The 24,360-nt window shown below is 50.7% G+C and overlaps 8 protein-coding genes across 8 annotated transcripts; 3 read left to right on the top strand and 5 right to left on the bottom strand.

Annotated features, from left to right (window-relative positions):
* Positions 1 to 1,091: 1,091 nt before the first annotated feature.
* canA (putative cullin binding protein CanA) lies at positions 1,092 to 5,030 on the bottom strand (the record flags this gene model as incomplete). The annotated part of the gene is made up of 4 exons (XM_057264354.1): positions 1,092 to 1,847; positions 1,903 to 4,247; positions 4,450 to 4,548; positions 4,691 to 5,030. 4 exons carry the CDS (start codon positions 5,028 to 5,030, stop codon positions 1,092 to 1,094), a joined length of 3,540 nt encoding a protein of 1,179 aa, XP_057122074.1.
* Positions 5,031 to 5,537: 507 nt separating this feature from the next.
* Positions 5,538 to 7,757, top strand: N7481_005134 (RNA lariat debranching enzyme; the record flags this gene model as incomplete). Its single annotated transcript, XM_057264353.1, has 5 exons — positions 5,538 to 5,576; positions 5,670 to 5,771; positions 5,832 to 7,080; positions 7,148 to 7,497; positions 7,545 to 7,757. The coding sequence occupies 5 exons, from the start codon at positions 5,538 to 5,540 to the stop codon at positions 7,755 to 7,757; spliced, it is 1,953 nt and encodes a 650-aa protein (XP_057122073.1).
* Positions 7,758 to 8,419: 662 nt separating this feature from the next.
* Positions 8,420 to 11,982, bottom strand: N7481_005133 (RTP1/Tango6 family protein; the record flags this gene model as incomplete). Its single annotated transcript, XM_057264352.1, has 3 exons — positions 8,420 to 11,210; positions 11,267 to 11,852; positions 11,910 to 11,982. 3 exons carry the CDS (start codon positions 11,980 to 11,982, stop codon positions 8,420 to 8,422), a joined length of 3,450 nt encoding a protein of 1,149 aa, XP_057122072.1.
* A 2,845-nt stretch (positions 11,983 to 14,827) lies between these two features.
* On the top strand, positions 14,828 to 16,379 carry zpr1 (zinc finger-containing protein ZPR1; the record flags this gene model as incomplete). Its single annotated transcript, XM_057264351.1, has 3 exons — positions 14,828 to 14,989; positions 15,069 to 15,183; positions 15,247 to 16,379. The coding sequence occupies 3 exons, from the start codon at positions 14,828 to 14,830 to the stop codon at positions 16,377 to 16,379; spliced, it is 1,410 nt and encodes a 469-aa protein (XP_057122071.1).
* Positions 16,380 to 17,038: 659 nt separating this feature from the next.
* On the bottom strand, positions 17,039 to 17,765 carry cyp5 (uncharacterized protein; the record flags this gene model as incomplete). Its single annotated transcript, XM_057264350.1, has 2 exons — positions 17,039 to 17,656; positions 17,754 to 17,765. The coding sequence occupies 2 exons, from the start codon at positions 17,763 to 17,765 to the stop codon at positions 17,039 to 17,041; spliced, it is 630 nt and encodes a 209-aa protein (XP_057122070.1).
* A 310-nt stretch (positions 17,766 to 18,075) lies between these two features.
* Positions 18,076 to 19,496, top strand: N7481_005130 (uncharacterized protein; the record flags this gene model as incomplete). Its single annotated transcript, XM_057264349.1, has 2 exons — positions 18,076 to 18,260; positions 18,323 to 19,496. The coding sequence occupies 2 exons, from the start codon at positions 18,076 to 18,078 to the stop codon at positions 19,494 to 19,496; spliced, it is 1,359 nt and encodes a 452-aa protein (XP_057122069.1).
* A 306-nt stretch (positions 19,497 to 19,802) lies between these two features.
* On the bottom strand, positions 19,803 to 21,190 carry N7481_005129 (queuosine 5'-phosphate N-glycosylase/hydrolase; the record flags this gene model as incomplete). Its single annotated transcript, XM_057264348.1, has 2 exons — positions 19,803 to 20,212; positions 20,272 to 21,190. 2 exons carry the CDS (start codon positions 21,188 to 21,190, stop codon positions 19,803 to 19,805), a joined length of 1,329 nt encoding a protein of 442 aa, XP_057122068.1.
* Positions 21,191 to 21,871: 681 nt separating this feature from the next.
* Positions 21,872 to 23,479, bottom strand: N7481_005128 (uncharacterized protein; the record flags this gene model as incomplete). Its single annotated transcript, XM_057264347.1, has 1 exon — positions 21,872 to 23,479. One exon carries the CDS (start codon positions 23,477 to 23,479, stop codon positions 21,872 to 21,874), a length of 1,608 nt encoding a protein of 535 aa, XP_057122067.1.
* Between the last annotated feature and the right edge of the window lie 881 nt (positions 23,480 to 24,360).

The following is a 24,360-nucleotide window of genomic DNA, read 5'->3' as shown; positions in this document are numbered from 1 at the left end:
CTCGGGGATCGGGGCAGGTTAAGATGGACGGAGCGATTGACAACGAAGAGAGTAAAAAGTCAAAGTAAAAGGGAGAGGACGGAGTAAGCAGAGCCCCGACGGAGTGCCAACAGCGATGTGCAGGGTCGCTCAGGGTCTTTCTGGGTCAACTCTGATTTGGCCGACCACGCACAAGTCCCATTGCCCCTTTTGGGGGCCACTTTTAGTCTTGGCCAAGTCAGCCCGGTCAGCCTCGGTGTACGGAGTATATACCAGTCTACGCCCCACAGCCAAGGCCATCAGCCTCGTATTCAACAGCACTGCCTGCCCTTCTCGTTCGTCCAGTCTCTCGTTTCAGAATTCCATCTTCGGAACCCCTCGTTATGTCAAACTCTCAGACCCCTGCTGCGCCCAATGCATGTCCACCAATCATCATCCCGTCATTATAGTGTCTGCCGCCAAAGACTAACCCGTATAAGCTTATTAGTGTAGTACTGGGAAGCCGTGGCTAGACTGGAATAATAGCATCAATCGCGGGATGTTATTAAATAGGTTCAATAGGTCTTCAAAGGACCTCGTACTCCGTACTATTACGACTAGTATTATATCGCCATCCTTTCGAATGTCGATCTATCATACTCCGAGTCCGTCCTTGCGGTGTTTCTATAAATAGTGGGGCTCGACGTGTATTGGTATTTCGAGCATTCTCAATTGACGCAATACTTCTTAGCAAGTTCGACAAAAAAATATCCGATCTTGGCCAGCTAGAATACATCACGGCAGCAATGATATCTAAGAACGCCCTCTGAAGATCACTCGCACTGCACATCACTGCGCCCGGCAGAAGAGGGTCCCGCGTGGGGGCCACACTTGGCATCGCCAGTTCGTTAGGTTCCCAAGGCTGGCAGGATCATCCTTGTCCTCACAGATCCCACACACACCCTATGTAGGATGCTTGTCTGGCCAAGCATTGCACTAATGGAAAATCCTACGGGAACACCTAACAAATCAATCAGGTACGGCTAACAAATGCATTCATTCATCATGATCATAGCGACCATACTGGTCCTCACGAGGCTCCACTGACGTGACTAGGCAACCACTTTTGAAATTCAAAATTCCGTCTCCAGCGTCTGGTACTGCGACGCAAAAGTCTTGCGAACCCACTCCAGATATCCCTTCCACTTGTGAAGTTCACTCGATGCCTCGGCTCCCGGAAATGCTTTGCTAAGCTCCTTGGTAATCTTCAGGATTCCCAAAGACGCCTCTTGCGCCTTCTCCAGTTCTTGCTTCACTGCGTTATCCTTCGGCTTGAAGGAGAGCACAGTCGTGTATCGCTCCGACAATGCGTCTAACCGGCGTTCCGTCTCCTCCGGTGCAATCTTGATGAGTCGGACGGTCATCAAGTTGCTGATCGCCCGGATATCCTGCTCATCCTCCACTCCGGCAATGACCCGGTCGAACAGCTCTGCCATGTGGGTCCGCGCGAAAGAGGTATCCAATGACGCGTAGAGAGTTTCATAGGCACTCTTTCGTAGATCCAGACCATCGTCAACCTTGTGTTTGAAAGGACCCATCTGCACCTCGCGAATGAGCTCCGGCTTGATCTGGGTATCACCGAAGACCGCCGGCAGCAACTCGCCCAGGTGCGGCAGCAACAGTGCCATCTTGTTATGGATCGCCGAGTTGAGCGTGGTCAGCGCGAGGCGGTGGTTGCCCAGATCCTTCTCGCCGAGCATGCTGGTGAGCAGGGGTACCATGAGTGGCCGCAGCACGTCATTGTAGGCGTTGCTCGAGTCGGCAAGTGTGTAGCGGAAGGCGGAGATGACGACGCCTCGGATGACGGGGTTAGAGTTGGACATGTACTCCTAAGATGGCTGGATTAGAAAAGAACTTCGGAGGGAGGAACTCGGGAACACATACTTGGAAATGAGGAATATACGACGCGGGATCAATCAGAGCAAGTCGGCCAACGCACTCAGCGCCAACAGCACGGTTATCTTCCTCTTCCGAGACGACGAGAAGTGCTTGCCATAACTTGAGTGCAGATGGAGCAAGGTCGGGACGCACAACCTCGGGGTGCTGCAGCAGCTCCCGCACGGAATGCAGCAGGAGGTAACTTTGGTCGTTGGCTTTGTCCAGCCCATTGAGGATGATGGGAATGTATGCCTTGACGCTGCCGGCCGCGGCATTGCCGAGAGCTGTCGCAGCAGCCAAGCGGACATGGTCAGAGGAAGACCCAAAATGAGCAATGAAGAGATCAGGGGTCAAGGAGCATTCAGCGCCCATGCGTAGACCAATCTCGCCCAGGATGGCAAGAGCAAGACATTTGCGGCTATCGTCCTCTGCAGTGCGCAGCTCGGTGGAGAAATCATCCATTGTAACCCCAAGGTTAGATCCGCCGTGCACCAACAGTGTACCGATGGCCCGTCCTACAACGGAAGAATCACCAGTGATGCCAACATTCTGTAGAAGATTTTGCATCAGCTGTGCTCCCGCTCCTTCTTCTCCAATGACCTTAACCAGGAGAAGTAAAGCTTTCAGGACAGTGCCGATGAGCGGCTGCTTCACGATAGAGCAGATCGCGACAATCAAAGCCTCATTCACAAGAGATTTGGAATCGGCAGGGACGAGTTTGGCGATGATAATAAGTGTCGGTGTGAGGAGATGGAAATCAGGTGCCGAGAGCAAAGGCAGGAGAGCGGTCTCAAGAGATGTCATTGTTTGCGGGGTGAGCTGAGTTCGGGTGTAGGGGTTCATAGCCAAACTTCGAAGAGCCTCGAGGCATGAGCCCCGAAGTGCACGATCGGACTTTCTGAGGTTGGAGCCAAGTTCATGGGTCACATCGTTGACCCAATTGGCCTCGATATCCTCCTTGCGATTGGCCAAGACAAGCACATCATCAATCGCCCGAACAGCGGACAGGCGAGTAGTTTCATTCTTCGCTCGGTCTGCCAACACGGCGAGACCTCGGGAACGGTGCCCTCCAGAAAGGTAGTCAACGCCTCTATCGCCAGAGGTACGTGCTAGAAGCACACCAAAGACATGGATAGCGCGCTGCCGAACTTCCAGGTCGGCACTGGTGTCAGTAATACGAGCCAGGATCACGTCGTACAGTGTCACTAACTGCATAGAGACATCGGAAGCATTGGCAGACACACGAGGGGGCGTAAGAGCTTTGACTATTTGTTCGACCGCGCCAAGTGCCTCGCTGCTGACCTTGTAGTTCCGCTCATTGACGGCTGCCACCACGCCGGGGACTAGAGCAATCAGGAAAGGAAGTAGGGCGTCAGACATGTGTGTTTCAGCAATCGCCGAGACAAGGCCCAGTGTTTCGATCTGCAAGGTACCTGCACTGACAGCAGCGCCGGCATGGGTAGTAGAGCTTCCCGAGAGAGAAGATGTCTTGAGAGCATCCGCGATGAGATCCTCGATCTGCTGCAGATGATCGGCCAGTCCACCATATCGAACCAGGGAGAGGCTTTTCAGAAGAACAATGATGGCCTGGCGGAGGGGCATAGAGGCTTGCTTCCACACCTTCACCAAGCTCTGGACAACCAATGGCACAGATCGAGCCAGGTCAGCCTGTGGGCCAGACTTGGGCGAGGATGGAGCGAATGGCGAGTCGATCGCGGAGGATGTGCCAACGCTGGGCTCGAAGTCGACCATACTGGCATCGCTGTCCTGACGGCGGCGCTTGCGGGAGTTTTTGGATCCTCCGACAGCCTCTAGAAAGCCGTTCGAGGTGACGATGACAGAGCCCTCACTGGTCTTGCGGACAAGGGCAGTGAGAGTTGACACAACTTCTAGCTTCACACTCTCCTCCCGTTCTTTACTGATTCGAGAGATCAAGGCCGGCGAAATCTTCTGGTATAAGGCGGAGTCATCGAGGGCACGACTGTGGCCATAGGTCGAGATCAGGGAGAAGAGGAGCTTGGCAGCACAACGGCGGACCTTCCAACTCATGTCATCGATGTCACTATATCCATCCTCCTCTTCGAAATCCTCAAATTCGTCGTCGCTCATATCAGGCTCCTCGGTGGCATCGTCGTCGCTCCCGTCGTCCTGGGTCCCACCCATTTCTTCATCGTCTTCGTTTTCGGCAACATTGGGGTCGTATTTGAGAAATCGGAGGGCAGCTTGGGTAGTGTTGGCCAGGTATGGCTGCATTTGCTGGTTGCAAGAGCTAATCAAGGCCTCGAGCGTGACCAGCGCTGTCTCGCGGAGCTCGTCCGCTTGAGGGTCATGTTCCTCGTCATGCGAGTAGACTGACATGATTTTCAATTCCACGCAATAGTGTAGGCGGGGTGAAATAGTCTGAAGGAAAGAAAGGTGGAAGTGAGGTAGGGATCAACACCAAAGCTGGCGGTGGAGGTTGCAAGTCCAGAGAGGAGCTCCGCGGTCATCGCCCCGCGCCAGAGAGCCGCGCCCGGAAGAAGGTTCGGCCGGATTTGATGCTTCCAGGTCTACTGCAAAAAATCGAGTAGGTCGAGTGAGGGTTGAGTGCTTTTCTTTGCAGCCAGCAGAGCTTGGAGACTTCCTTGTTTTCTAGCCTTGGCTCGTTTCTTACTGCTGGCATTTTCCACGGTTTTCTCAGTCGAGGCAGTGGTGGATGCGATGGCGGGAAGATCCTGTTGTGAAGAGATTGAGGGTGTAGAAACTGCAGAAGCTGTAGAAGCTGCCGAATCTACGGCTGGAGCTGTAGACACACGAGAAGAAGCCTTTAAGGGAGCCCTTGGAGCGTATCTTCTGCGTGGCATGACGGCGCGTTGATTACAGCGTACGCATTTGTGGACTGTAGCACTACCGCGAATGGCACGGGATTTCTGTTTGAGCTTTACCACTGTGGGCTTAGAAGCATTACATCTCCTAAGACTACCACAACCGGCGCAATGATGCCTGGTTTGGTGTGGGTTCAGCGACTTGGATTCATCATGTAGGATATGAGTATGCGCCGTTAAGAGATAGGCTGCTGTGGATGGGCTGCTTGAGCCCAGGAGATTGGCAGCGTCACTAAGGAAGCGCAATTGAGGTGGCTCGACAGGGGGCATTGTATGGTGGTATTGTGCCAGTGGTGAATAGATGTTCCAGTAGGTTCAGTATATTGTAGGTTGAACAATACACAGTGAATTGTATTGAATTGTGAATTGTGAATGATGAAATTGGGGGAACCTGAGGAAGGCGCGAGATGGGTTCCACTTTTTCGCAGCCTGTCAAATTCGCTCCTTCCGTGAATACATTCACCACCAACATTCACCATTCACTGCGACTGTCACTGCCATTCACTTTCACCGTCGCTCACCCCTCTCACCCTTTCTCCCTTCTCTTCTTCTCCTCTCCCTCTCCCCCTCTCTCTCTCACACACCCCTTTAAACTTTCTGCCTACTGTGAACGACTATTTGTTCATACGCTGCGCACCCTGTCTTGTCTTGTCTTTCTCTTCTTCTCGTACCCTCCCCACCTTTCTTCTTTTACGCCTCCTTTAAAACATATCCTATCTTGCACCATTTTGACCTCATTTTAACCTCTGGTGTACACTTCGCTTTACCGACTCTGCCATGGACGCCCCTGAAGTGCGCGTGGCAACCGTTGGCTGCGTAAGTTCAACTTTGTTCTCCCATAAAACGTGCCGAGAGTACCTCATGCATCTTATCTCGTTTTTGCTTGTTCCAATGCTGATTATGCCGCAGGGTCACGGTAGTCTGAACCTAATCTACGATACTGTCGCCAAATTTGCTGCCGAGCGTGGCTGGGATGGTGTCGACATCGTCATTATCGGTGGCGATTTCCAGGTATGTTTGCTGCCACATCCTTCATTTCATGGGCAAGTGAATTTCAGCTAATTCTGACAGGCCCTCCGGAATGCCGATGATGCGGCTTGTCTCTCCGTTCCGACCAAATTCCGCAAAATGGGAGATTACCACGAGTACTACAGTGGTCAGCGTCTGGCACCGTTCCTGACCATCTTCTGTGGTGGCAACCACGAGGCAAGCAATCACTTGTTCGAGCTCTACTACGGTGGTTGGATCGCTCACAACATCTACTATCTCGGTGCTGCGAATGTCATTCGCTATGGCCCTCTGCGTATCTCCGGCATGTCTGGCATCTGGAAAGGATACGACTACCGCAAGACCCACCATGAGCGAATTCCATATCGTCCTGAAGATCTCCACTCGGTCTTTCATGTCCGCGAACTCGATGTTCGCAAGCTACTTCAAATTCGCACTCAAGTCGACATCGGTTTGTCCCACGACTGGCCTCACCGGGTCGAGAATTTTGGTGACTTCAAACTCCTTTTCCGCAAAAAGAGGGACTTCGAGGAGGACTCGAAGCACGGTAAACTCGGAAACCAGGCCGCTCGCGAGGTCATGGACCGTCTTCGCCCGCAATATTGGTTCTCCGCTCATCTCCATGTCGAGTTTGCCGCAACCATACCGCATGGCAACGTCCTGACCAAGAAGGTCGAGCCTAGCCCCGGTGTTCCTGCTGTCTGGGCTGTCGAGGTGGCCAGTCCTAAGGTTCTACCCGAAGTTCCTAAGCCATCCCCAGCTGTTGAAGTCTCTTCTGAGAACTCACGCCCCGTTGCTTCTGACGGATCAGTGTCAAACACCATGATGGCCGCGTACGGAAACCAGAATCTGGTCCCTCACAGCGAACAGGCCGATCGCCTTGCGGCCTGGGGAACCTTCCAAAAATCCGACACGAAGATCCGCCAACAACAGTTTCTCAACTTGGCCCAGCACAAAGAAGTGGAGCGACCCAACACCAACGTCGAGGTGACCTGGAAGCACTTGTCTTCTGGCAAGTCCGCCGATCAACAAGATTCACTTGTTTATGCCAACAAGCGAGTCAAGAATGACGACGAGATTGACCTCGATTCGGAGAACGATTCCTCTCATGAGGACACCACCACTTCATCGCCCCACAAGCAATCCGAGCTCACCTCAGTCGGAACGGATGAGCAAGCCGATATCGAGGCTACGACCGCTGGAACTCGCAACATTTGTCTGCAGGCTGGTACCGACGGTGCTAATGAGGGTGCCCCCGACAACCAAAGCACTCAAATGTCTCTTGTGGACCAGGCTGTCTCCGAGAACATGCGTACCAAACTTCCCGCCGCTTTCGCACGCCCCCGCCAAGGCTACCCGGCAACCCATGACACACCCAGAGGCCATTGACAACAAGCTCACAAAGTTCCTGGCGCTCGACAAGCCCAACAATCACAATGCTTTTGTGAAGCTACTCAGTATCTCACCGGTCTCAGACCAATCAAACGTCAATGTTTGCAAGCCTTATCGTCTTCAGTACGATAAGGAATGGCTGGCTATTACTCGTGTCTTCGCCGACGACCTTGTCCTGGGAGACAAGAATGCCAGAATTCCTGATGATCTCGGTGAGGATGAATACCTTCCTCGTATCCAAGAGCAGGAAAGCTGGGTCGAAGAAAATGTGGTCCAGAAGGGACTGATGAACGTCCCCTACAATTTCACCCGCTCCGCCCCCAATCCACCCCGACTGGTGACATCCAACACCCTACAATGCCGATGGAGTTCCCAAACCTCCAGACCGCAGAGTTTTGCGAGTTGCTCCAGATCGACAATAAGTTCTACTTGAACGAAGAACAGCGTTTCATCAACTACTCAAGCGTCCCTGCCACCCAGATGGCGAACGGTGACGAGGATCGTCACCGAGGTACAGGCCGCCGCGGTGGCCACAGGGGCCGTGGTCGTCGTGGCCACCGTGGTGGTCACCGCGGATCTGGACGTGGAACCCAGTGAAAAGTCTAGGCCGCCACTACATTGTTCTCGTCACTAGTATCATCTCACATGGCCTTTCGGAGATCCAACTTCTGTATCACTGACAGCACTTCATATGATCATTCGAGTAACCAAACTATCGGTCAGTTCAGCAATTCGGTGTGAATTTACTTTCCCGTGAGTAAGTTCATGGGCATAGCATATTTTTTCTCTCGTGTTGTTCTTTTCACTTTACTGTTTTTTTTTTCTACGCATAATCTTGCTTTTTCGTCTCATCGTCTCCATGTGGCTTTTTTCCGCCCGTAATATTCCTTGTTCGTTTTGATGTATTTGTGTTGATGGGCCCCGTGATTTGGAGTCTGTGGCGAGAATCGGTTTCTTTTCCATTCTGTGGTTGTTTTTCTAACGATCATCCTGCGTTTTCATGGTGTTTAAGTTGTCTTTGTGTGGATCGGCTCTGTGAGAATGACTGTTATGACCTTTATCAAGAATGATTCCCCCTTTAAGTTCGTTCTCATCTTTCTAGTTCTTTCAAAATGAAATTTCTTATTCAACATTCAAGTTTCTTCTGATTAACGAGCACTGCTAATCTCCATCTATCTCCAATCCGACCCTGGCTGGAGCACTATTGTATGACCTGTGAAGGCTAAACGAAGTGCATTTGGGCAGAACGAAACAATTATTTACTCAATCTCTTCGATACGCGGCCTGCCAGACCCTCCAGCCAAAGGATCAACGTTTAAACCAGCAATCCGATCACCCAGTTCAAGCCTCGGTTCATCACTATCAGATTGCACACCAATCCCCCACATTAAAGACTTCTCCAACCAAGCCTCCAAACTCTCGATCAGAACACGCAAATGCCCACGCACAATCGAATCTGTCTCTTTACTCTCGACATAGCCCAGCGTCCGCAGCATGTGAGGTATATTGCCGATGGTCGATACGCCATGCGTATCCGTATCTTGCGAGCCAAATCCGGCCATGGAATCCGTCAACGAGAACCCAAAGCCGATTTCCTTTCCTCGTTTCGCTTCCCGGGCTGAGTCAAGCGCTTTGAGGATGTCAAGGATAAGAATCACACTCGCGCGTCGCAGGATGGCGCTTTCGGGCAATTGTTCCAGCGTCAGCGTTGAGAGGGCCAAATCCACTGCTGACGATAGTATTCTTGCTCCGAGACCAATGATATTTACCTGGGCTGCAGAGGCAAGAATAGAAAGTGCAGATGCGCGGACACGAAGGTCATCTGGCTCATCATCTGAAGATGCACCCGCCGCCCATGCGGCGACAATATTCGCAGCGTGGGCAGATTGTTCCGGGGTCTCGGTATCGGAATCTTCATCAGCCTCTGCGTCCTTTTGAGGGTCGGCTGGTCCCGTTGAGAACTTCCACCCGTCAGGCATGGCCGGTTCTCTCTGTTTGCGCTCTTCGCGCTCTCGCTGGCGCCGCTCTTTTTCCAATTGTGATTTGCGCTCTTTATGCGATTCGGGTTTGCGGCCACGTCGTCCTGCGACTGTTATCATGACGTCGCCGAGGATTTTGGCTGTTGGGCCGGATAATGCTTCGCCTAGGTCTTGGACTGTTCGGAGGAGTGATTCGCCGATTTTCAGTCGCTGGTCTAGGGTTCTTTGTTCGGTTTTGTCAGCGTAGCTGTCGACGAGGGTTTTCACGACTGTGCGTGGATGCCGCGAGGCCAAAGTTCCGATGAGCTTTATCGCGTTGAGGTAGATGAATTCTTCATTCGCAGCCGAGGAGCTGGTGTCCGTGATGATTGATAATAGGAGGGTCAATGTGGATGGAATGTCGAGGACGGGAGATCCCTTCAGGACTAGCTTTGAGAGTAGCGAGAATCCCTCTGCTTGAACGGGTGGGAGGTCCGAATTGAGGTTTGTTAATGCCTGTCGGTGTGTATCAAGGTCGGCGAGGTGCGGAGGGGGTGGCTTTGTTTCGTCATGTTCTGGATGGGTGAGCTGGATCTCTATCAGCATGGATGATGTGGTTGCTGGTTTCGCTAGTGCGGGTGGGAGGAGAGGGATGAGTTGATCCAATCGGTCCTTGATGGCCTGTAGCGGAGGTTGGGTTTCGGGCGAGGTGGTGAATTCAGGAGATGCGATAATTGTAGATAAAAGACTGAACGCGGTTGAAAGGGATTCAGATGTTTCGTTGTCAGATGTAGCCTCTTCTTGTGTGCCTTTTTCTGGAACAATGCTGGCAAGAGATGATAATGAAACCTTGCCCTTCTGATCTTCTTTGGTTGATGCTTGACCACCAAGCCTATGCAATTCGCCATCAACAACCTGTTTTATGAGTTCCAGCACTCGCAAAGGTCGACGAGACAAAGTATCCTTGAAAGTGTCGAGTAGTTTCTCAGCCACCTTGGCGCTGACAAGCTTTTGGATGATATTTTCTGACTCGCCAATTCTCTCGTGCTCGGTGGAGCTGCCAGCGTTGTTCGATTTCACCAGCCATTTCTCGCTCACGTAGAGGAAAATATCGCCAGTGTGTTCCTCGCCACTAGGGTCAGAGCCAAGCAGACTGACGAAGAGGTCGGTACGACTTTGCAGAGAGTCAATCATTCGAATAATGTTGGAATGGTTATCTTGTTGCTCTGTTCGCCCGGTCAGAACTATTTGTCCTTGCTGATTCGTAGAATAAGTCCAAGTTGCACCCCCGTTCCAGAGAAGGTGATCAACGAGCTTCTTCAGAGGCTGCACGCCCACGGATATACTGAAATATGTCTGCAGAAGTTCAAAAATCCTTTCCTGATATGCCTTTAGTTCTTTCTCTTGGGCATAACAAATCAAGCCCCAAAGAGGAAGAAGAATTGGATAGACAATTCTCTTGACAAGGCCGGGGTTCGGATGTTGGAGAGCCAGACTTCTCAGTCTCTCTATCGCGAGGTGGACCATATCTCCATCCACGAGGGTATATTCCGAGTTCATCTCTTCGATCTTCATTGAAGCGGAACTTTCAATATTCGCGTAGTGTGCCATCCATGGTAATGATTTCTCGCTTAGCTCTGCAGTCAGAGCCGCGAATACTGGCTCCACGAAGATTGAATGTCCGATTGTCCCGGGTGCGCCATAAGCACGCTTTCCCAGTATTCCATTTCCAATACTATAAGAAGCCGTCTTCTTCAAATCTGGATCAGAACCATCTAGCAATGCCAGAAGCTGAGGAGCAATCTTGGTGAAGTATGAAGTAGGCTCGATATCCTGGGGAACAGATGATAGCAATCGAGATATTTGCATAATAGCTTGAACGGTAAGATGCGGCCCATTTGAGGACTCGCTCTGTGCTTCTTGTCCGAGGGACGGAGCAAACTGAGAGGCAATGAACATGATTGTTTGTAAAACCCCGCCCTGGCGTAGCGGTATCCGCGCAATTTGGCCCGAAATTGTGGCTTTGAACCAATCTGTTGGGTCGGTTTGGAGAAAGCTGGACAATGTCGGCAAAAGAGCGGCACTAGGTGTCCTTCAGTGGGTCAGCATCAAAATTGGTATTTGAGGTTTTGCCTTGGCATAACATACTCTTCAATGATCTTCAGAAACCCACATTTGAATTCACCCCGATCCGGCGAGGATGCGATGTTCGGATTGAAGGCCAGGTCCGCTGTAGCGCTAATCATGTCACTCAAGATGCGGCCTCGAATGACCGGCTGAATGCTCGGCGTGGGGTCTAGCATTATGTTCAGAATAATACTCATGATATGACGAAGAAGAATTTCATCGTGAGGTCTGCTACTAGCAGGTATAGCAGTTTGTTTCGCAATCACACCAGCTGGCAGCACCGAAATCACTCTCTGTTGCAGTGGAATGCCGACTCCTGATGAAAGAGATGGATAAATTCCCTCCAATGATATCAAGTCCAGTAAGGCATGTAAAAGTCGACGGCGCTTTGCATCTTCCAAGGCCGGATCTTCACCAACGGGAATTACATTTTCTACCGGCTCTTGATCCCCGGCTGGTGTTGCGAAGGACGTATGGATCCGGTTGAGGATATCTAATGCCTGACCAATAACGGTCCGCCTTTTAAGATCATCCTGAATGTCTAGATTTTCCGTGGATTGGCTGAGAATTTCTAGAAGCGCCCTGCCTTGGGACTTTTGTATTTCATCTTAGAATTGAATTAGCTCGCGGAGTTCAAATCAAAGTACAAGCTCCGGCCGCATACCTCGATTCAGGACCGGATTCAAAAATTCGTTGGCGGCATCAAACGCCTTCCGGACCCGACTGAGATCTTCCATCATGAACAGTGGAAGGGATAAAGCATCACGGAACCCATCGCTGATGAGTTGATTCTTCCAGCATCAGAAATGCCTCTCTGAAAGGGCCGCGGGTCTTGGCGGGTTGAATATTGCTTAGTAATCGTGTCTGGCGCTTCCCGGTGCCACAATCACGTGATCACCCGTCGCGTGATCCGCCTCGGCGCCCGGCGACGCGCCTGCCCATACATCGGAGAAGGAGAGTCTCTCTCCTTTTGTTTACTGCAATGCTTTCGCTGACTTTCTTCAACACCCCCAGAGATACTAAATCGCGATGGCAGAGCCCCTGTTGATGAATCATCTTGAATTCACTTGAATCCCAAAATCTTCATTGTTTCCAAAGCTTTGTTTACCAACGCCGAAGTTTCGTCACGTCTTATCGAGGATGTGGACCCCCCAATTCTTGCCTTCGAGGCATCCAAGTACAGCAAATCCCTCTTTGATCCGGCTATCATCCGACCTCGGCATTTTCTGTTCAGTGCAACTTAATTTGTCGTCCGGGCGATGTTGGGATCTAACCCTAAGACTTATCCAGTCGGTTGTCTCTCGAGACCCAGTTTCACGGAGAAAAAGTGTGCCGGGTATCATGACTAGTACAATTGATCTGTGATGGATCAGTTATGCGAAAGTTGCTCGACATTGCCAGAGCTCTTCGGGGCACAAAAGACGGCTTTACTATGCAAGCGTCCCTACGGGCGATGCGTCGGTTCTGCCAATGCTGGATTTGCATGCTGGTCACAATCGGATGGTCAACCTATGCTTCGAATGACACACTACCAGAAGGAAAACGAGGGTGGAATGCGCCGGACGCCTCGGTATGAGAGGATGTCTTTGGGGGATCAAACAACAGTGCTGCAGATCGGAATCAATTGCGGCGTTCAGATATCGAATGCCTAGGGCATCAACTAATTTGGTTCAGAAATGCGACGTCTAGAACCCATCAGTTTCGATTACACACGGCATGGTTGCTGCAATTTAAAAGGATCCACTCGTCGGAATCATTGTATTTCTCCCTGATTGTGTCCCAGGCACTTTCATAGTTATGAATGTCGCGAGGTTCTTCTAGTTTGTTTGTCTCCATGACTCTTTGATTTCATTATCAAAGCTTTAGGACTGATGGCACGTTCCGGCCCGACAATGCATTACTCCATTTTGACTTGGTGTTTTTCGATTCTGCTCGTTTGCTTTCTTTTCGTCTCTGTACGCAAAATCTGTTGTCCGACCCGTGCGCGTTCCCACAAGGAAGATTCCTGGAAAATCTTGCCCCTTCCTTTCACCCCTCCGGTACTGCCATTCCTCAGCTTCGAGCAGCTAGGTCCCTCGTTTTATGGCACCCTCCACCAATTCGACTTCCTCGGAAGATCCAGACCCCCCCGTGTCAGCCATCTCTCTGCGAATCAGTTTGCAGATCGATTGATGGGCGCCGACTACATCAACGATAACATATTCTCATATGTTCATTGTTCCTTCCTCAGGAAGACGGAAGCGGTTTTTTCTGGATGCTCTTTGTTCGCTTCATTTACCCAATGCCCCCCCCTAGGATACCTTGCAGTTGACCAGGGGAGGAAACAAAAACTTGTCCCAGAGGGTACTGTACCACACACAAGAAAGTGGCTCCATCTATTCGATTAAATGCCGATACGAATCCATGGCTATTTGTGCAATTCTGCGGAGATGAAGATCTTGCAAGGTTTATTCGATTCATCATCAGGGTTTGGCCCAATCACGATTTACCTCTGAGGGGTGCGGAAAGAAGGCGGTTGCATTCACGTCCATCGTAGCTTCACCTGATCACCATATATTCCTCAACCCTTTCTGTCTTGTCATGGTCGGCAGAGCGCTCAATATTGTCTCACACATCACAGTGATTCCGGCCGAAGTCCAAAGGTATTCATGTCTCCCGATTCCTTTTTCCGGTGGCTGCATCATCCGATCGATCCGGTTTGAAGTATTTAGTCGTTCTCAGCATGTACGCACTCTGCAGAGTTATGTGGGACCTCTCTCGAGTGGGGATCAAAGCTTTGGCTTGTCTACATTATTTCTGTTGCTGCATGCCCTCGGCTAAGTATTCTGGTCGGTGTCGATACGGTGTGGGTCCTAAAGCGACGGGATAGAATTGCCTTTGTCTTTAGCTGTCAAGGAATTGCTGCCAGATGCTGGGATCGAATCTCTGTTGACTTGGCTCGATATGGGGCGGAATATAGGAACCAAGCGACGGCTGATGGACTGCTGTTTTCTCTGCTTCGGTGGAGAAAACGGCATAATTTTTTGTTTTATACGTGCTCCCATCTTCTTGAGCATTACATCTGACAGCAGCTAACTACTGGTTAGGCAAACCGCAACCTTCGTTTTTCCTCTTTTTTTTTCTTTTTCTTTGGTTGATGTGTTCGCGGAGATTTCATGAAACAACTAGAAGGACGCATGTTCAAATAGGACTTCTGCCAATGAACAAGGATGGATTGACTTGTATCCCCGATGCTGTCATTTTTCACATTTGAATACCATTCTGCTGTGCTCTTAAAGAGTCACGAAGGGTCTAGCATTTTACCTGAAGGTCATGAACCCAATTATCTTGTCTTGTATAGATCGGGCATCCTCACATTAGTCATCGAGCGGTGTTGCCCCTCCAGCCCCGCCACCGCAGAGCAAAAAGAATAAAAAGGAATGTTCCGCCGGAGTTTTTTTTGCGATAAGAAATTCTGCCGCTCCATCTCCACCCGTCCACAACCACCCCTCCTCTCTCTATTTCGCAGATACCTGAAGACCCCTTGTGAACTTCAATACCTTCATTCATTCTTCTATTATACCCCTGTCCGTCTTCCCCAAGATGTCCGCCGAGGAGCAGCAAGCGGCCAAGTCCGAATTCGACAATGTCGTGTCGCAGTCGCAGTTCAAGAACATTGGAGACATCGTTGAGAAGGGAGAGGGCGACGATGAGGACCTGGGTCCTATGTCGATTGAGTCTCTCTGCATGAACTGCCACGAGAATGTAAGTCGTCATTGCAATTGTAGCAATGTTGAGCCTTGTCGCATAGCTCCGATTACTAACATCAATTGCTTTATGACAGGGAGTCACCCGCCTGCTTCTCATTCGTGTCCCCTACTTCCGCGATATCATCCTTGAGTCTTTCTCGTGCGAACACTGTCACTTTGCCAACAATTCCATCAAGGCAGCTGGTCAAAGTATGTGCCAATCTTTCCTCGACCGCCTGAGCAAAACAGATGCTGACCATGTTTTCAATTTAGTCCAAAGCCAAGGCGCAAAGTACACCCTCGAAGTTGAGAGCACAGACGATATGCAAAGACAATTAGTTAAGTCGGATCAAGGAATCCTGACCATCGATACCCTTGGAATTGAAGCTCCCCGTGAGGGTAACTTGACCAACGTTGAGGGCGCAATCCAGCGTGTCCACGAAGGTCTTTCCAACGACCAGCCCGCTCGCAAGGAGCAAGCCCCCGAGCTCTACGAGTCCCTCCAGCCCCTGGTCGACCGCCTCAAGAGCTTCTTGGATGGCACCGGCTTCCCCTTCACCATCTCCCTCGACGACCCCACTGGAAACTCTTGGATCGCCCCTAACACCCTGGACCGTGGCAACAAGTACCGTACCAAACTCTACTACCGCACCCACGAGCAGAACGAGGAGCTCGGAATCTCCGCTGATCCCGAGGCTGCGCAGACAGAGGAGGGCCCCGACTCTGAGATCGTGGATGGCAAGGAATACTGCTTGCCTGCCGAGTGCCCTGGCTGCACTAAGCCATGCGAGCTGCTTATCAAGAAGGTCAACATTCCTTACTTCAAGGAAGTCTACCTGTGGAGCAACGTCTGCGAGCACTGCGGACTGCGTTCATCTGATGTCAAGACTGGTGGAGAGGTTCCGGAGCTCGGCAAGCACATCACCTTGGTCGTGAAGGAACAGGTTGATCTTTCCCGCGATATCCTCAAGTCTGACACCTGCGCCGTGCACAGTGACGAGCTCGAGATCTCGATCCAGCCTGGTACACTCGGTGGCCGTTTCACCACCCTTGAGGGCCTGCTCACCGAGGTGCGCGACAGCTTGAAGGGTCACCTGTTCGATATTGGCGGCGGCGGCGGTGACAGTCTCGAGACTAACGAAAAGGCCAAGTGGGATCGCTTCTTCGAGCGTCTTGAATGCGCTATCAACGGCGACCTTGAGAAGTTCGGCGGCCAGTTTACTATTACTCTCAGCGATCCCCTGGCCAACAGCTACGTCCAAGATCTGTGTGCGCCTGCTGCGGATCCTCAGCTCACCATCGAGGAGTATAAGCGCACAGACGAAGAAGAGGATGACCTTGGTCTCAAGGACATGAAGACCGAGGGTTACGAGGAAGACGCCCAGAAGGAGGAGCAGAAGTCATAATTCATGCTGCTCAATGACGTTCAGTGACTTTCACGTTTTTTATATCCATTTCATGACTACTACGCGATCTGTTATATGTTTATTTGCATGATGGCGTCTTGACAATACTATACTATGTACAGGCTTTTAGATATCCGGCGATGAGGGGACGGTTGGGGAATGACTGAAAAGTATTTGGGTGTTTTTGAATCAAAATTTCATTGGGTATCCTGTAGATTATTCCACTATTTCACTGAACATTCTAATTTTGCATATCTCCAGACTGCCAATGCTCTACCTAAGTTCTGGGCGTAAGCTTTAATGGTTCAGATATCCGAGCCAGCCCTTGTTGGTTTCCTCTCCCTCTCCCGACTGCGATGCCCTTGTCTTCGAGGTGGAACAAGGTCTAGTCCGGTTATTCGCGGTGGCGCATTGTGTGTGTGTGTGTGTGTGTGTGTGTGTGTGTGTGTGTGCTGGTAAAATCTGCCTGGGACAGCATTTTGAACTCATATCGGAAAGATGAAGAACTGGGCAGTTGTACCGATGCGTGATCTTTTCGTTTCGAATAAGATAGCTGGCATAAGGGCACGAAGGGCCGCACTGTAACCCTCCCGAGTATAGTTCCCAGAGCAGACATCCATTCAACGGGCCCGTATAAGATTATTCAAACAATCGATGTCTCACTTGGCAAATGGGTTGGCATGTATGGTAACGTTGTTAATGCGAAGTGCTTCGAACGAATCACCCTCCTTGGGCTGCGAAACCTTGCCCTTCTTATCCACCTTGGCGTTGGCCTTCTCTAGTTTGGATAAAACATCACCACCTTCATCCTGGGCACTCAAGTTCAGCACTTTGCCAAAGACTGTGCTTGCGCCGTCCAAATGCGGTGCCGGGGCAAATGTAATAAAGAATTGGCTACCGTTGATGGTCGGACCCGTCGCATTCTGAGAACCTGGTGCCGTCTTGTCCTTAACCGGACGGGAAGCCATTGAGAGAACACCACGCGCATTGTGTCGTAGAGCCGGGAGGTTTATTTCTTGATTGAGTGCGGAGGGGTGATATATGGAAGTGCCGCCCTTGGGAATTTCGAAGTCGAGCATGGGCTTGCTGGAGGCGGAGGGCTTCGCTGCGGGACCCAAGGAGATGTCACCGGTCTGGATCATGAAGCCCGGCATAATTCGGTGGAAGGGTATATCATTGTATGCACCACATGCGCACAGCGCAATGAAGTTTTCGGTCGTTTGAGGGACTGCTTCACAGAATAGCTCGACCTTGAGGTCGCCTTGGGTCGTGTGGAGCTAGATACGAGGTAGCGAGCGTTAGCTTCGTTGCGAAATTGACCCTTTCTGTAGAGCGAAAGGAACAGCCTGGAGTGTTTAGACAGTGTCCACGTACCGTGACAGACATGATTGTGGTGATTGTATTGGTATTCAAGGTCGAAAGCACTGATGCTCCGATCTCAGCAAACTTGGACCCGCCGATCGATATCGCGCTTAGTCATGGCATGCGGCGCTTTCGTCGTTGAAGACCCTCGATTGTTTACAACCATTGAAGCTTCAATTCCAGGGTGAGACACTCAAACCCTTTGGCTGGCTGCAATAACAACCCAAGGACAGCCGTTCTTGCACCCACTTACAAAGAACACCGTCCCGCTCATTGTCCATCGCCAATCCCCTTGTTTCCACCAGGCCGCCGAGGTCTGAAGCACATCGCCAGAATGAATAATCGACCAGTCGAACAAGCGTTGGGGATTTTGGTGCCAACCCACGCCGCAGATTTACCTCAAGAGCTCCTCAGTCTGGCCTTGAGCCTTGTCGCTCAATCACGGAGCTTGTCCACCAGCTTAAAGCCGGAGGAGGAAATCGCCCGTCCCTACGCTTGCGCCGAAATTGCTTGTAGGAGGTATGGCCAGCTTCACCTTCCCAATCTTGAAGAGACTGCTGATCTCGTTCTATGACCTCTAGATTGACTCGCGCACTTTCACTTCCCCCGTTACTCGGCCACCCGCCATGCCCGCCGCGCTCATACAAGAAGCTTTATACATGGCTCGATAAGTCTCTCTCGGCCAGTTCAACAGGAATGAAGCGCTCAGCAAGTGGATCTGTCGCTGGCTCTCCATCTCGATCTGGAGCTGCTCAAACCACTCCGACCAAGGCATCTGCCCTTGCACAATCCCCTACTAAGGCAGCGCCAACACCACGCGGTCTCCAAAATACACCCTCCAAGTCCACCCCATTGAAGAGGAGCGTTAGTGTGGCCAACAAACTCGGCTCACCATCAAAGTCGGCACGGAAATCCTTCTCCGCTCATCCTAGGGGCATCACTGCCTCTACCATTATCCCCGATGCCCCAGCCTGGGCGATGACCGCCATCCGAACCGTTTGCAAGACACTCGCAACTCCGGCTCCACGAACAACGACTTGGTCTCGCCCTCCGATCTCTAGAACCCTGCCCCCTCATATATTTGCCGGTGTTTCATCTATCCTCTTCCTGACATCAAGCATGTCAATCGACGAAGAGGGATTCGACGAGGAGATTCTAGATTTCCTCGAGCCCATCGTCTCTATCAAACCCGCAGGAAATGACGACGACTTCAAGGAACTGGTCTACGCTATGGCTGTGGCTGTCTACTTCCTCGTACTAGCAAGGCGACGTAGCTCGGCACCCTCTGATGAAATCGACGAGGCGAATTCCGAAGCGCAGAAGATGGATAAAAAGACGTTCACTGAGATGCGCCAAACTGCCTTGACTAGCCTGGGGCTTCCGAATGACCGACGGCATCGCGATGATGTTGACCAATGGATTGCTCTTATCATGGAACAGGGGTGGGCTAGTGGACAAGAATGGTTCGACAATATCCCACACGCTGGGGAGTTGGATGGCGAAGACGAGGAAGGTAATTCTTACCGGAACCTTGATGAGGAAGACGCAGCTCTTCGTGGTGTGAAACTGCCCAAGCGCCGTGAAGGTACTGGCGGTCCTCGCTCAGGGCGGGGAGGTGCTCCTCGAGGTGGCCTTTTACCTGGTCTGGGCACTATGATGCAGGATCGGGTGGATTGGTTGAGTGAAGATCGCCAGGAAGACTTTGTGGAATGGAAGGCAGAGATCATGTCTCGTATTGGACAAGCAGCTGCTTGATTTGCGGGGGATCTGGGAAGGTTATTTGGTTAGCATACTCGGCGCTAGGAAGAATTGATACCCTATACAATGAACATGAAATGTCTTGATTTTATCTCCAATAATAAACCAATCAGCTAAGCTGATATTCTGCGCCATTTTGCAGTGAAATGTAACCCAATCGCGAATGAACAAATGTCTAATGTCCCTCCATCTCTACCCATGAATCTATATGCCTTTTCACCGGACCCTAGGCTTCCAGAGCCACCCAATAATCAGGTACAAGTGCGAATCGAACCTCTTGAAAAACCAAACGATTCCAAAACACTAGTACCAAATGCTCCGAGTCCGGTGGTGAGGAATACTCTCGTTGTGTTCCTCCTCCAAGTTCTTCATTGTATCATACAAAAAGAAGTCAATCAGAATAGCGTTGATTCCGTATGTCTTCGGTGGCTTTTCAGCCTTGGTTTTCTCGGCTTCGGCCTCGGCCTCCGAGTCCTGGGGGGTGTTTTCCTCAGACGGTGTGAAAATGCCTTTGTGTCCAGCATTCTTCACTTCTGGGTGACGCTTCTCAATCTCTCGTTTTATAAGCTCGACACACCAGATGCTCGTGCCGCGGAGCTCAATTTCCCAGTTTGAGCCCGCTGGGATCAGCTTCCCATCTCGAATGTGGTTTTCCAGTGGGGGAGACAGTCGAAGACAGCCAAACTGGTGGAGCATTTGCGGAATGCGATAATCTGCAAAACAAAGTCAGCATAGGCAGGGGATAGAAATCGGATTGATGAAGAACACTCACCCGCAAACATGGTGATCTTATCGATATCGTTGAATTCTCCAAAGTCCTCGCCGTCAAAGCAGGCCCACAGGTCTGCAACGAGAATCTGGGCGCGCTTGTAAAGCCGAACTCTTTTTCCGTTGAACCTCGTCTCGTCACGGAAGCAGGCGAAGTTCTCGGTGAGCAAGTTTACTAGACCTGCTGCGGAGAAATTTGCGTCATCGATGCAGTTGACAAAGCTTCCACCAAATTCCTGAACAATAATTCCATTAGTACCGGAGTAAGAAAGATCGGGGTGTGTCATGTAACTCACATTACAGAGAACTTCACCTGCTTCTCGCAAGCATTGCACTCGCTCTTGGAATAAGGGGATCTCCTCATCGGTGGCGGATCGAAAGACATGTCTCAGCAGCTCATCTGTGCATTGCTCCTCGTCGATCCAAAAGTCTGGAGTTGTGATAGGGATCTTCTCCTCAAGAGCTCGTTGTAAGGCAGCAACCAAACTCCAGTAGCCTGTCCACCTCTTGCCGCGATACTCGATGCAGAAACGCTTCGCTTCGTCCTTCTCCTCAGACCAGAAGCTAAAGTTTAAAAGATCCATTGTGAAAATAAAATCAACGGTACTTTCATCTTTTGTTTGGGGATGCAGCTCATGCTCTGACCAGGTCTTCGTGGAGTAGGCCTTCTTCTGCATCATTCGCCATATTGTCTCGGCGGCTTCTTTGGTCTGTGCCGGGCTCAGGGCCACGTCGATGGCATTGTCAAAAATGTACTGGGCACCCTCCAGAACTCTGGTTTCTGGCGGAAGATCATTCTGCTGTTTGCCGCCCAGTCCGAGGTGCTGGCGGAGGAGTTCCACTAGTTCAGGGTCTGCCTCATCGTCGGACCCTCCATCGGGTAGATTGGGGTTCCTGGCGGGGATTGGCTCCAAGGATGGCATTTTTGTTGATAGTCGTAGGTGATCGGATATTAAATTGGACGGTGAGAGTGAGACCTCCAGGCTCAATTCTAGTACACGCCGTTTGTCGAGTGACCTCCTTTTTGAGCGGCCGCTTTTGTGGGACAGGAGCCCTGGACAATTGGACACCGGCCGTTCAGTAAGCTTCAAGACCGGGTTGGAAGACCGAACTGAAGATTGTATTCCAAGGTTGACAGGGATGATTACTCCGATGAAGAAATTATGTACAATTGCTTGTTGATTCTGTCCTTTCTTTGTCGCCACGGAGAAAATTCAGGTCCAACGTGTCTTATGTAAGCAGGATTCACCGGTTTGATTCAGGGGGCAATATAGTATCGCAAGATAGTATTTATAGAGGAGATTTACACGGTGATTGTTCAAGTCCTTTTTGGTACTTTTTTTCATGCATGCAAATGATCTTTTTCGGGTGCTTGGTGGGGCTCAAAAATAATATGTACTAGTCTAGATGTATATTCTGATGATGGGCTGACCTCACTTCATCCATGGATCCGGCGGGTACTATACTAATATGGATCATATACTACTACTAGTACTTCACAAGGACGCTGATGACAAAAGAGATCTATCCAAACAGGTCAGGATTGACTGCTAAACTGCCCAGGTGCAGATGATAATGGTTGGCTGTCTTGCACAGTCAGATAGTTAACTCTTCTTCTGTTCATACACTGGCTCAGTAGTCTCCTCACAACGCGCGTTGATGACGGCATTCATGGAATCTTCTGATTTCAAGTAGGTCCGATGGCCCTTGAAGATCCAAAATCCCACCGCAATGATGAGCATGACCCCAAAAACTGCGATTGCATAATTCATGTCGCTTGCCGAAGGGGTAGGAGTGTCCGGTAGGAAGAAGAAAACCGTTGTAACAACACAATATACCACACTAATCCAATTGATCACCGGGCCGAATCTCCCCAATCGAAATTCCCCGGGAGGTAGTTTTTCACGGCCCACGAGCAGCAAAGATAAAATAGGGATGCAGTATGAGATTGTGAGTGCGATCGTGCTGACACTTAGAATAGCCTGGAGGACAGTGTCTACACCGAAATATAGTACTCCCACTAGGGCAATAAAAATCCCCTGGAGCCAAAGAGCTCGAACTGGCATCTTCCATGTCGTATCAACGTGAGTAAAGTATTGGCTCCAGGGCAGCCCGCCATCCCGGGCAAACCCCCAGGTGAGTCGAGAGGAGGTGGTCATGATGCTAACTGCCTGACCGAGGCCATTTCCAATGAATAAGACCATCAGCACAATACCACCTTTAAGGCCGACTGTGCTTGTGATAAGCTCCATGAATGGAAGGCCAGTAGGTGAATTCAAGACCTGATCCAAATCTTGAATACAGTAGAGACAGATGACCATGAAGATAAAACCCGTGATGGCACCTGTAATAACCGATAGATATATCGTCTTCGGAATATTCTTTCGAGGCGCAGGGATCTCCTCCGCAAGGTGAATAACAGAATCGAAAGCTGTTAGTCCGTATGCAGCTTGGACAAGACCGATAAACCATGTCACTCCGTCGCTCCAGCCTGTCTGATTTATCCACCCGCTAAACACGAACCGAGAAGGCTGAAAGGTTAGATCTGCTTGAGTTGCCACGCAGACGACCATCACGATGCTCATTACAATGAACAGCCCAGCGAACCAAATTCCAATAATATTGTTGAAAATTGGCAGCGTCCTGTCACTCCGACAGGATACCAAATTGGCCACAATGAGCATGGCGGTAACACCAACGTAGAGGATAAATTGAACCCAGCCTTCAGAAGCGCCAGCCCAGGAGTTATCAAACATAACTTTCGTTCCCAGCAGGAAATTTGTCATGAATGCAGCCGCCGAAGCTGTTAGCGTCCACCACCCGAACATATTGATCCAAGCACACATATATGAGGCAAAGCGACCGGTTGGAGTGTTCCAAAGTCTATAAACCCAGTATGCCTGTCCCAATGCAGTTGGCATGCTACTGCACAATTCGCCGAGTGATACTGCAACACATAGATTGCAAATAGTGACAAGAACAAGCCCCCACAGAATGCCCACGGGTCCTCCGCTCTCCAAGCCAGTGGCAAGATCTTGAGCGAAAGTGCCCCAAGTGCCCAAAACGCAAAACCCGAGTGCAAGCATACTGCCTAAGCTGAACTTCCGAGACAAGACCTGGTCATGTCCCAGGGCAGCCAGATCGTGCGCATCTAGAACGGCTTGGTCAATTGAGTCGCCAGGTTTCAGGGGAGGATTCGTTTCCAGATCCATGGCGATGGTGGGAAATGGCGACAGACATGGGAAAGGGAAGAGGATATGTCGAGATGCTGAGCAAAGCCCAGGGCTTTTTAAACAAGATCATTTTTACTTCCCATGAGATCGGCCATTAGACTTCCCGGAACCCCTCTGTGAATTTGCATGGCCCTATCGCGTGTGACGCTATCGACAGAGACAAGCAATGGGGTGGCTGATCGAGCTGTTTTCCCCGCATCGGCTTCTCCGCGCCTGAGCGGAGGCGCTATGGCTATCACGCTTGGACTTGCTGCTTCGAGGTGGGAAGATAAGTTACTGGAAACAGATAGCTCCTGCAGTTGAAAGGACCATCATTGGGTCGTTATCACCGTGAGGCTTTTTCAGTGGAGATAAGGGACCTGGCTTGGGGGACTCCAAGCACCGAATCCTGGCTCGGCATTGTTTTTGAGGCCGACCGTGAATCTACACGGGATAGTACATCGAGTTTGACGGGCCGAGAGCATTAAAAGTTGACAGCCCGATACCGAGTGAGCCATATATGTAGTTGGAGATGAATGAGGTTGGTGGGATCTGGATCGTCGCCAGCCCGCCTTGGAAGCTCTCATCTACCATTGAACAGCGATGGGGATGAGAGAACTTCAGAGAATGCAAGGAATGGAGCAATGATTCTTTTTTTATCGGTTATCCGATTGTCAAAGGGGAAATATGTTGAGCAATGTACTCCATAAGTGACAGTGTTTGATCAGGGCGTCAAACCTCCGAATGAACGCGCCAGTGATGTGATATAATTTTTAATGGAAAGCCTGGGTCAGTCAAACAGTTTCCAGAGAGTGATCAAGGAGTAGTTCTACCCCTGGAGACATGACGATTGTAATGGCATGAAGGTGAGGGATGTAAGG

Source organism: Penicillium waksmanii, assembly GCF_028829765.1.
Source record: "Penicillium waksmanii strain IBT 27052 chromosome Unknown utg000005l:1.0-5232799.0:1.0-5237142.0, whole genome shotgun sequence".
Lineage (NCBI taxonomy): Eukaryota > Fungi > Ascomycota > Eurotiomycetes > Eurotiales > Aspergillaceae > Penicillium > Penicillium waksmanii.
Note: the sequence above shows the minus strand (reverse complement) of the source record. Positions and strands in the feature narration are given on the sequence as shown.